General features: G+C 37.5%; 1 protein-coding gene across 1 annotated transcript; it reads left to right on the forward strand.

Moving 5' to 3' along the window:
- The first annotated feature begins 5796 nt into the window (after window positions 1-5796).
- Window positions 5797-13409, forward strand: p2ry10 (P2Y receptor family member 10). The gene is made up of 3 exons (XM_053506393.1): window positions 5797-6148; window positions 9285-9490; window positions 11017-13409. Exons 2-3 carry the CDS (start codon window positions 9324-9326, stop codon window positions 11852-11854), a joined length of 1005 nt encoding a protein of 334 aa, XP_053362368.1. The 5' UTR covers window positions 5797-6148; window positions 9285-9323; the 3' UTR covers window positions 11855-13409.

The following is a 13409-nucleotide window of genomic DNA, read 5'->3' on the forward strand; positions in this document are numbered from 1 at the left end:
TGTTTATGGCAAGAGAGAATGTGTTTACATCTGTAACTTGTGGCCCAGTTCAGGGGACTTATTAACTAGCAGTGATGTAAGTATACGACAGTATTTATATATGAATATCAGTATTTGATATTGTAAATGCTGTTTTATTATGTGTTTTATGTTTAGTGTTCCTTTTTATTTTGTTTTTGGCATTTTGGAAAAGCATATTGAGATATGGTTGCATTAATGGTCCATTCCTTCAAAATAATTGATCACATTGCAGAGAGCAATAAAGGGCCATTGTTATTTTTATATTGGAAACTTGGGTTAATACAGGATATGTATAAATTTTTTAAAAAATCCCTCAAAGACAAAATGATGCATCGGGTAATGCCACATGTTCTTAGTATTCTTTAGTTCATGCGAGTACAGTAAATAAAACTGTGTTAAAGTGTACTTAAAACTGAGAGACGCATATAACCAATTTTAAAACCAATTTCAACAAACACCGGCTCACCTGGGCAAAAAGAACTGTTGCAGATATGAATATTAAATAGTACTGTTCCTGTTTGTGAGCATACATAACTTCCTTTATATCAGAAATAAGGAAGTCATGTAGTAAAAAAAAAACCAACTTGATTCTTTAACCCTCTCATTTGTCAAGTTGCTTTCACATATCATTCATTCCTGCACAGGAAGAAAAAAAGAAATCAAGAGTTCATACATACTAACTGTTTCTAATTGCTGTACTGTATATGGCACAATTAAATGTACTTCAGTAATGCCAGTATTCGGTATGAAAACGCTACTCAGCATAAAGTGTCTAATATCTCTACCACACCTACAGTAAGCGTAAGGCTGTAAGGCTTTCTCTATTTCAAAATGTGAACAGATACCCATTTCTCATAAGCATGTGTCAGAACGGAACTACACTGCTAAATAACAAAGTTACAGCTAGCAGTTCTGTGGGCACATGTATCTTATTTGTTATGTGATTCATAGAAATAATAACTCTGTTATTTTTTGAGATGAATATGTAACATCCACCAACATAATGACTGTGGAAATGTATAAACCACAAATGTAATACAAATTTGCTGCTTTTAATGAAAAAAAAAAACACAACCGATTTTCCCATAAACATAATAGTACTTGCTACTGTAGGACAATTTCAGCAAAGGACATTACTGGGCCCTTGTTACATTCATGGAGAAATGTATTATGTTTGTGGGATTATTGCAATAATATATTCAGTTGCCCATTACATTTGTGGTTTATAACACTGTAAGGTGCTATATTAAACACTATTGTAAAAAAAATATTGAGATATGATAGTATGATGGTGGCCATAACTCCATTTTTAGCTAATACAAAGTAACATGAGTTACTGATTGGAAGATGGTTCCAATCCCCTGGGCGGTTTGATCCCCAGTTCTGCCAGTTTGCCATTGTTGGGCCCTCGCTCCAGGGGCGCTGTATCATGGCTAACCCTGTGCTTACAGTTACGCTGGGATATGTAAAGAAGCTGTAATGGTTATGTGACACATAAAGGCTTGACTTACCAATATCACCACAACAATCAAATTGTACTGTATATTTGAAAATGTTGAAATGCTTGGCCTCAATCTGAAAACAAAACCATTAAATATATTTATACTGACACTTGCATTTCATGCATCAAATTATTTAAAAGACTTGTGTGATGTAACTTTTGTATTATTATTATTATTATTATTATTATTATTATTATTATTATTATTATTATCGTTGTAGTAGTAGAAATAGCAGCAGGAGTATGGGGGCATGTATGTCATGTATAATTTTGATTTGCATTATAATGGTCTAAAAGAGATTACTGACACCCAGTTCAAGATGCTCCCAGTCACCCTTGGGTGATACATTTGATAGGTGATAAATTATTACAATTACAACTAATTACAACATTTACATATGAATTTATTACACATAAGATCTTGGGAAGAGGCTACAATAAAGACACTGTGTGCTTTACTTGTGCTCACCAGCTGTCAGAAGTCTTAACTGACATATTTAACACCTCTTTGTCAACTGCGACTGTTCCTACCTGCCTAAAGACTGCCACCATTGTTCCCGTCCCAAAGTGTTCAACAGTGACTTGTCTGAATGATTACCACCCCATAGCTCTAACCCCGGTAGTCATGAAGTGCTTTGAGAGGCTGGTCATGACTCACATCAAAGCCTCCATCGATGCCACTGTAGACCCCCATCAGTATGCATACAAGACAAAACGCTCTGCAGATGACGCCATCTTATCAGTGATCCACACAGCCCTTACACACCTAGAGAATAAGAATTCCTACGTCCGCCTGCCTTTCCTGGACTTTTCCTCTGCCTTCAACACCATCTCTCCACAGACAGTTCACAGACAGAACTCGGGAGACATTAATTCTAAAGCTTTCCTCTCTTGGCTAAAGCCCTTCAGTAGGGAACTGGGTCCTAGACTTTCTGACCAACAGATCTCAAACTGTCAGGATCCATGACACCATCTCCTCCACCATCACCATCAGCACAGGCTCGCTTCAAGGTTGTGTGCTGAGCCCCCTCCTGTTTACTCTGTTAACGTATGACTGCATAGTGAGACACTCCAGCTGTCATATAGTCAAATTCGCAGATGACACAGCAGTAGTGGGACGCATCACTGACAACGATGAATCCTATTACAGAGAGGAGGTAGAACAACTGGTACAGTGGTGTAGGGGAAATAACCTCTGCATCAATGTAAAAAAGACCAAAGAGCTGGTGGTGGACTTCAGAAAGGACAAGCGAACTCCTCTCCCCCTACACATTGATGGAGCAGCTGTGGAAGTGGTCTCCAGCTTTAAGTATCTAGGCGTCCATATAGCTAAGGACTTAAACTGGAGCGTCAAAACCTCGGCCCTGATTAAAAAGGTCCACCAGCGCCTCTACTTCCTCAGGAAGCTGGGCTTGGAAGCCTGGTTCTGAAGAGTTTCTATCGAGGAGCGGTTGAAAGCATCATCAGCTCCTACATCACTGTGTGGCATGGCAATAGCACCGTAGCTGAGAGGAAAGCCCTGCAGAGAGTAGTTAAGGCTGCACAGAGGACAGTCGGGAGCAGGCTCCCCTCTATTACCGAACTGTACACTGCAAGATGCAGAGGAAGAGCCCTCCGCATTATTAAGGACTCCACCCACCCTGCACATGCTCTATTTCAACCTCTTTCCTCGGGCAGAAGGCTGAGGAGCCTTCAGTGCAAGACCACCAGGCTCAAAAACAGCTTTTACCCTGAAGCAATTAGACTGCTGAACTCTAGCCGTGCTCTGTAGGTCCTCTCCCATTAAACACAATCAAACTTTTAGTGTAATATATAACTCTATGGTGCAATACATATATATACCCTATAAGTCGAATATACAATGTGTGCAACACAGCCTCTGAAAATGTGCAATACACTATGTATAGTTTATGTCTAATTTCCTGCACAATATATCTCTGACTGCTCTTATTTATATTCATGTATATACATATTTACACCCTCATATTTATATTACTATGCTATCTCTGTGGCTTAAACGGGACCTGGGTCCTAATTTCGTACCAGAACATGGAAGTGTGCTGGTATGACAATAAAGCTCCTTGAATCCTTGAATCTTTTATTGACCTAAAAGAACCTCTGGCAATCGATCAGGAAGGGGAAGCAGGATCTTGCCTATGATGATGACAGCAGGGTTGGAGAACTATTGACCACAACTGGGGACAGTGGTGGAACTTTAAAGACCTCCTGAATCCCACTGAAACATTAGAAGGAATGGTTGCAGGGTATCTGTCTGACAATTCAGAAGAAGTAATGTGGATCTTATTCTGGTGGTGAAACAGTGGACCAGCTCTTTAATCTCAAAGGGGTAATAAAGGGTTTATGGGACTATGTCTAACCACTCTACACTGCAGACTTAAAAAAGATGCATGACTGTGGCCCTCATGGGATGTTTTAAGAATTTTGAGTATGACATGACCAGACTGTTATTACAAGCTATTGGATCCCTGTATAACCAGAGCCAAACGTATCCCCATTGTGTGATGTTTTATGCCGCAAAAAAAAAAAAAAAAACTACTTTTATTTGTCACCAATTCTGTTCACAATTTTCATGGAGAAAATTTCTAGGCACAGTAAAGGGGAAGAAGTTCCTGGCCCCAGGATTGCATCTTTGTTATCTTTTCAGTCAGTCATTCCAGGTCATTTCCAGGTTCAGTACGTCCACAAGGAAATCATGCATCAAGCAAGTTACATCAGGCTTTTGTGAACTATTAGATCTCAGTCCATAAAAGTCTTATTTAATGACGGGCTTCGAGAAATCCATTGATGTGATTTCTATGACTCTGACAATGGTAGTTCTGGAAAGTGCCGAGCTGGGAGGTAATCAAAAAGGGGCGGCCCAATTTACCCCAGAGAGCACAGGTCACCCTGTTGCAAATAGAGATTTCTGATGTGTTTCTTCGCTACCCAGCCATACCAACGACATACAGCACAACATAAAAACTTTTCCAGGTGTGGTTGCATGCAGCTGCCCATATTCAAAGTTTATAAAACTGCAACAAAAAATTTGTTTGTAAATAACTCAAGGCGATACCAAACATTAGAGTAATTGAGTTGCATGAGCATCACAGTGGTCTTGGCACCCAAGTCTGATGGGTTGGTATAATTTTGTTTAGACTACAGGAAAGCAAAGTTGTGTCTAAGTTTGATGCATACTCAATGCCCTGTATTCCGGGGCGAATGCAGTCCATCAGCTCCTGACGTTAAGCATCTCAGGGATTATCTCCTCAACTTTAATGCCTGAGAGGCCTTTACTCTGACACCCACAGCACGCCATTTCTTTTGAACCCTGAACTGATGTTTTTGGCTCCTTATATAGAGAATAGAGCATTCCAAGGGCTTCAGCCTCACAGTATATTTTGCAGTCAAGTGTGGACCCACGTGGGCAGCAGCTCCTGCAGGTGCAGGATCTATCGGTGGTGTTCAGTCCACCCGCTCTCTCATGTTTAACGTCTGCCACACATTCTCTTTGCTCCCAAACCTCCATACCCCGAGCTCTCCCGAGCTCCATGTCTCGCCTTCAAAGAGAAAACGAGCCTAAGGTCCATTTATAATTACTGTATTGCTTGTCAACCATGACAGATTTAGCTGCCCCTCCCCTTGCAAGGAGCAAAGAAAGATTTAGGCGCAGACCGGTCACTGATGCGTCCGTGACAATACACACGCACACACACACACACAAACACACAGATACACACATAGTACCAGTCAAAATATTAATTAACACAAATTCATATTCATTAGGTAACCAAGTAACAACAAAAAAACCACCACCAACAACAACAGTCAGTCGTGTATTTTAAGACTGTTCTTGCAAGAACAGTCTTGTTAAGTGCATTTGCATAACCCATCAAGCATCATGATAAAACTGTCTCTCTTGAAGAAAGCAAGAAAGCAAGCACTAGGAAAGCAATACCAAAACTTATTTCTTTAAAGAAGGAAATCAGGAAAGACAGAATTAGAAGGTCCAAACTTTTGACTGGTAGTAAGGTAACCACCACACAATAATTTATTATGAACTTAAGGCTATTAAGGCTGTTTGAACTGCCGAAACAAAATGGGATAAGATGACTTACCCTCTATTATTATAAAATATGCTGCTTCCAAACATTTCTGATGAAATTCCATCAAGAATGTTTTTATGTATTTCACCTTGAGTGTGACGCTCTTCAGATAACCAGACAACATGTGAACCTTAAGCAAACTAGTAACCGGTCTTACTGCCATGCTGTAAAAGCTCAGAGGCATGACAGAAAGCCAGGTTTTGAGGAGCAGAGAGGACTTATTGTGTTACATGAGCAGCAAAAACTCTTTTCAAGAGATAAAGTCTGTAAAATGCATTAGTATCTTCGGAAGGCCCATGCAGTAATTAGCTGTATGTGTCTCCATTTCTGGAATGATGGCTCTGGAGACTGCAATTGAAACGAGAATTAAACAGCATGTACTGGGCAAATCTGATAAGACACCACTTCCTCCTTGGAGAGGTGAAAAGAAAACGGTAGCACTTTCGCGCGCATAGTTCAGAATTTGGCATCAACAGTGCTGGCAGCTGCAAACACGGAATTCTGAACTCTCTGCACCTGAAAGGTAGGTGATTCCACAACACATGGCAATGACAACTAAGCTTAACCTTCGTTTGGATCTGATTGTGCATTCTTTGTTTAGCTGAACAGGCAGCAGTTACTTTGTCAAGAAAACTGACAAGGTTGATTAGCATAAATGTAGCAATGTATCTGTTATTCATACATATTTTGACAAAAAGGGTGAGTGAAGATAGTTATTTATTAATTTTTTCCTTGTATTATTTTTTATTTGATTAACTGCCTAGTATATCAACCGATCCTATCCTATAACTCCATCAGCCTTTGTTGTTGTGACTGTACTGTACTGTCACGTGCAGTATGGTGAAAATGCTTATTGATGGACGAGTTCAAACAAAATTTACGGCTTCAAATGATAACCAGGTTATACAAACCTATGTCATATAAAATGGCAATGGAGTTTTACTTATACGGTTACTGTACAGTGTATATAAATATATATTTATAATGAAGGCGAGACTATTCCATGTCAGTCAAATGAACACATGGTGAAGTGTGTTGTGTAAACTTTTAAAGTCATTTAAAAAAATACATTGGTACCACATTTGCAGAAGAGTGCTTTGGGTAGAAATGCTTTAAAATAAATTTAAAAGCTTGTCTAATGTTCAAAGAGTAGACTGCAACTATGTAGGCTATGATATTAAAAATCAGAGTGTGCATGTGTGATATTACTAAGAAGAAGTTCCTCAATGGCTAGAGAACTCTCTAAAACACAAAGAGAAAGAGAGAGAACAGGGTGTCCTTTGCATGCTCAATCAAATGCTTAAATTAAATATCAGAAACAGTTATGTAGCATGTCCTTCTCGCAGTCAAAATACAATCTAAAACAGGAGGGAGATAGGGCATCCACAACCTCACTATCAGACACAAGTTCAATAACAGCTTACTAGCAGCACACAGTAAGCATCTGTTTAAGTTCTGTTTATGTGTGTTTTTATTCTTCATCGTGCTGTCTTGCTATTTCTCTGTCACCTACATACTCTGTCCCCTCCGCTCCGAAACCAGCGCAGGAAGGGAGTTGGCACTTTTGAAAGATGATTTAGGCTTCTAGTGAATGGCAGGAACCTTGATTTCCTGCAAAATGTAAACTCTCATCATTAAATGCCTAAATAAATTGAATCTGTTAAATGATTCTTCCTTTGATGTAACTTATAGATAAGACATCATTAATCCTGTTATTTACATATTAATAACATTATTTCAATTTTATTTTAAAGAATGTAATATGGAAACACTACATTCCAGATTTGATTATTGTGCAATGGCTTTATTAAAAGAATAAAAGTTGTATATGTATCAACTGCCCTTTTTTTTTTTTTTTTTTTTTGACTGCAACAACAGGAAGTGGTGGTGTAAGAACTCAGTGTAGGAGGGACCTCTGCTCTGAGGGAAAGACATGTGCTAAACTTTTATTAGATACAGTATAGCACATGGCATTATAATAAATAGTGACACTACTTATTACTTATTTAATTCTATTAAGATGATAAAACACATACAAGGAATCATTTCCAGCACATGGCACTTGACATTGTGATAGTAGATTGTACATTATCAAACATATACTGTACTGGACTGTGCCAGAAAGTGAACAGTGAAAAGGCCTGGGAGAAACAGGGTAGGCAGTTTGAAAAGAAACAAATATTTTAAATACAAAAGAACATATACAATTGTACAAAGTGGTCAAAGCAGGTGGACAGGCTCATTAAAGAAACTGCTTGCTATTACTTATTTCCTAATTCACTTCAGTTTACACAACACATACTGTAGTATTGTCTTCACACACACACACACACACACACACACACACACACACACACACACACACACACACACACACACACACACCACACACAAACCACACACACAACCACACAAACACTGACGCACACACAGACGCACACACAGACGCGCACATACAAACACCAACAAAACGTTGCCATAGCTACAACAGATAAAAACACACACTAAAATATACAAACCTATCATTACCACAACTTAAGGACTGTCACAGTCTTAGTAATGTAGGCTTGAAGATTGAACATGCCTGCTAAAGACTATACACGCTTATGATATTGGTTAAATGTTTTATGCAATTTAATCATGCATTTATTTATTTATTTATTTAAATAACTGCTTTAAATTAAAAGAAACCTTTCAATGGACATTTGTCATTTAAATTTTCATCCTCAACCTAACTCTCCTCCTAAACAAATTGTGCCGTTAAACGGTTACATGATCCCAAAACAAATACACCTGTTCCTGGGAAGCTCCTGAGTTTGTTAGAGAACAGACACAAGCAAACAGCATTATGAGGACCAAGACCAAGGTCCTATTCTATTAGTTCAGTCAGGGCTGGTTGTAAGCAAGTCAGTCAGCAAGTAGGTAAAAAAGAATAATTATTATAACTAATAATAATAATAATAATAATTATAATAATAATAATAATACATTAATACATACATACATACATACTGTACATACATACATTACAAATATTGCACATCTGTACTATAGTGCACAATTCTTTGGTTATTTTAATAAACTTATTTTAATTGTTCATTTATTTGATTTGAAGTTATTAACTAATTTGCTATTATTTAATTATTAGTCTTATTTCACTATTTATTAGATAAATTCTCAAAATATAGCAAGAACACTGGTGGATTCCTGGAGCACATACGATATTACCTGATATCTCCTGCATATAGTACTAGCAGTATACCTGTAATCTCACCAGTCTTTTCAACAAAAATGATAATTTTTGTCTTATTTGATCAGTGACCATAATTTTAAAAATGAATGCTCATTTCGTCAGAGACATACTTAGTTAAGACAAGACAAACATTAACCCTCAACAACAGCTTCTGCATGACAATGAAGGCCAGCACACCCACGTCTACTCTGCTGCGTTCAGAAACCACACTTAAAGATTTGCTGCATATTTAGTTTTGATTACAGGTAGAACTTTTTTTTGTGTGTTATACAAAAAGGGTGCAAATTTAAAGTTAGATTTACATCTTGTGTAAACGTGTAAATGTGTAAATGCATTTAAAATGTGACTCTTTTCATCACTTCAGTAGACTTTTGTTGGTATTTATTTATTTATTTTTTATTTCCAGCTATCGCAGAAGAGTGCTGATAAATGATTGTGCAGTGTAATGATGGCTTCCAACAATAGTTTATGTGTTGGGGTCAGCAACTCTACAAACAATAATCAAACAGATTTCAACAAAGAAAAGCTCTACACTTACTTCTATCTGTTCATCTTCATCCCAGGCTTGCTAGGAAACAGCCTTGCTCTCTGGGTTCTGTGTCGCTTTATAAGGTTAGTTTTTCTTAAATTGCTTTTTCAAAATACTTTTTGAACATTTCCAGTCAGGTCTATAAGAATTTGGGACAGCATTTTGTATTTTGGCCTCTGAACACAAGCTCCATGTATTTGAGGTGGATGTAAGGGGTAATTCAATTGTAAACAGCTTTAATTTAAGGGGTCCAATAAAAATACTATATTAACCATTAAGAAATTACAGCCATATTAACATAGTTCCACCATTTTCAGTAGTAATCAGACAAACTAAGATAATTGCAAATATTAAGATTATTGTAATATTTGGATGCCAACCCTGTACTGTATATTCAATGACTGCCTGAAGTCTAGAACCCATAAACATCAACAAATACTCCCTCAAGATGCTGAGCTGCCTATGATTCAGTTTTGTCTTGGCCTCGGATTGCTTTTGTGTTACGTATTGGGCCATTATTTACCTCCAATGTAAAATGTAGATCTGTCGGTTGTGCAGCATTTGATTTAATTTGAGCTGAAAGTATAATAAAATAACTCTATACACTTTTAACTTCATCCTGTTACGTTTATCATGAGTCACATCATAAATAAACACGTGACCCAGTTTCACTAGCAGCTAAACATGCTCGTACCATGTTTGAGAGATCTACCAAGCTTGACGTACAATAAATCATGCTTTGTAACGTAAGCCCTTCCTTTAATTTTCGATATATTTTTTTCCAATAATTCTGCTATACGTTAATCTTGTATTAGAGCAGTTTATTTTCTGACCTTTCTGGCCTTTAGTGTTATCAGTTGTTCTTTTGAATGTTTGGGTAAACCATCCAAAGTATTACCTTCATATAGATCTTTTGATTGTAAACTTTGATGATATATCCCTAACTCTGCCAGGGTGTTACAGTATATTGGCTAGATGCTGTGAAGAGAATTTTTTTCACTAATTAGTTGTTTTCTGTGGTGCTGTTAGAGTGGCTACTCCAAAGATTTTTGCTATTGCTTTAATGGGTTTGTTTTTCAGCTTAATGATGGACTCCCTTAGTTTCATTGGCCCCTTTGTACTACTTATTCAGAGCATCCATAAAAAGATACTAAGTAAATCAATTATGCATTTTATAAATTCACTTGGAATCAATGCAGAATTTTTTATCTCTTTAATTAGTCATGGAATTACTAGCAAAAGTATTATAAATAGCAAACCTCTTATAAGTCTTTAATTAATTTTAGGCATGTAAAAAATGGAGGGACTTTGTAAAAACTGAGGTACTTTCCACTGCAATATGTTTTGTTAAGCTCCTTAAAATAAAGCTGAATGCAGAAATGAAAAAAATGCTAACGTTTTTCCAAATACTTATGACCTGACTACATTGAATATCTTCTATGTAATATACTTCATGCTGCCACAACTTACTTAATGACTGTAAACCTGCGTACGCCCCCCAAAAACATTTTGACTCATAATGTTTGGTGCACTTTACTCACTTCATGTTAATTTGCAACAATGACAGTTTTACACTATCATATATGAGAAAGTCCGTTGTTGTTTACAGCAAGAAGACCAAAGCCATCATCTTTATGATCAACCTGGCCATCGCTGACCTGGCCCACGTCCTGTCCCTGCCATTACGCATCTACTACTACATCACTCACACCTGGCCATTCGGAAAGGGACTGTGCTTGCTCTGTTTCTACCTAAAATATCTTAACATGTATGCTAGCATTGCCTTCCTGGTCTGCATCAGTATACAACGCTGTGCCTTCCTAATGCGGCCATTTTGTGCCAGAGAGTGGAAGCGAGTCTATGATGTTCGCATCAGCATAGCTGTGTGGGTGGTGGTTGGATTATGCTGCTCTCCCTTTATTTTGATGAGAAGCACCAACGCAGAGCAAAATGACACCTGCTTCAAGGACTTGCCAATGAGAAAGCTGAACATGGGAACTGCAGTGGCCATAATGTCCTTTGGTGAGCTCCTAGGCTTTGTGGTTCCACTGACCATCATCATCTTATGCTCTTATTTAATTATTCGTTCTTTAAAACAGAGCTTGAGACCTGGCGTCTCAGTCAACGAAAAGAGAAGAGCTTTGCGCATGGTCTTAGTATGTACTGGCGTGTTCCTTTTTTGTTTCGGACCCTACCACGTTAACTTCATGCTGTACATGATGGTTTCACAGAAAATTATCACCCAGTGTTATGTGACGCACATAGTTAAAGAATTCCATCCAATCTCACTGTGCATCGCCAGTCTCAACTGCTGCCTGAATCCACTCATATACTACTTCTTGACAACAGAGTTCCGCCAGCAGCTCAGTCGGCAGGGCAGCTCTATATTAAGAGGGCGGCTAATGAGTATGGAGAGCACGTCCTCCTACAGAGAAACACTTCCCTGATAATGGAGAGCACCTCTCTATATAGAGAAGAACTTCGTTCTTGTATAGAAAATGAGCATCCGTAGAAATCTTCATATTCATGTTTGCATTAGTATCCTGAACTGTGAACTCTTGAACTGTGAATTTCTTGAAGGTCTATTTCTGCTTGAACTGGAGAAAGCTGCAGCCTGGCCATGAATATGAAGAAAGCTTAATGAGCTGGATTTGCCCCAATGTATAATAAACATTAATTCATGTGAAATACTTTGCATTAAATAGTCTCAGAGGACTGCTAATCTTAAGTCCTGTTTCTAGTGCATTTTAGGTTCAACCTGTCAGGTGTAAACCCTTATTGTGATGTTGAGGGCAAAAAATATAGCTTGTTTGGCAAAAAAACAAACAAAACAAAAAAAAAATCACTGCGATTAAATGCAACACAAAATAAATTGATTAGAAGTGATCAATAAAATTCATCACTTCACAGGTAACAACTTTAAAGAAAAACTGTGAAAAAATTATTGTCCTATATTGACTGTTTAGCTGCTGAAAAACAGGTATAGACTCCTGTACAAAAAAATATATAAATAAACATAATGTCTTGCACAAGAACCATGTAAGATCAAATTGGTTGTATGCAGTTGTATGAAGTTGAAGACATCTAAATCACAAATCATTGTTGTCAGATGAATTTGATTCATTATGTATTGATGCATGGCCTTATTTTTCATATTCCAAAAGATTGCCTGCTTTAAAAGGACTGAAAGATGTAACTTTGTTAGCAAACCTGGGAAAAGGTGTTCTGAATATTGCACTAAATCAAGCATGCTGTAAATAAGAACTTATAGAATGTATACTTGCTTCAAATATGACAAACCTAAATAAATATATATTGTGTCATAACATCACTGACAGTAATGAACTGAAAGAGAAACGTTTGACCTGGACAGTGCATTTTGTGTTTTTCTTGTGTGTTCTTAATATTAGAAAAGTGAAAATTTGAGTGGAAATGGTTGCTATAGCATCAGTGTTATGGGGAGGTGTAAATCAAGTTGTGCATGGCACATGGTGCATGGTCCTGTTTGGAATTGTTTATCTGATAATATGTAGTGTATCAACATACAATGTACATTTGATAAATACTCTAATTGCTCAGGTTTTTTATTTAGACTCATGTAAGTTTAAAATATTATTTAGATTTTCTGAATGTGTTTTCCATCAACTTGCGTTAAAAAGTGAGATATTACCGATCATTGGTGTGACTCACGCTTCCGTTTTGTGTACATGTACACTGTAACGTGTACACATAGGGGAAATGTGTGGGCAAGTCATGCAAATTGCTAAAATGTGCCATATTTCACGTCAAACTGTGTAGAGATATCAGGCAGAAAGACTGATTGCATAAAGTAAATACTGTAGCTGAACATGAGCCAAAATTTGGTTTACAGTTAAACTGTCATTTCACAAGCATGATCTCTCTCTCTCTCTCTCTCTCTCTCTCTCTCTCCTTTCTTTCTTAGAGACGCGCACACACACACACACACACACACACACACACACACACACACACACACACACA

This window comes from Clarias gariepinus, chromosome 10 (genome assembly GCF_024256425.1).
Source record: "Clarias gariepinus isolate MV-2021 ecotype Netherlands chromosome 10, CGAR_prim_01v2, whole genome shotgun sequence".
Lineage (NCBI taxonomy): Eukaryota > Metazoa > Chordata > Actinopteri > Siluriformes > Clariidae > Clarias > Clarias gariepinus.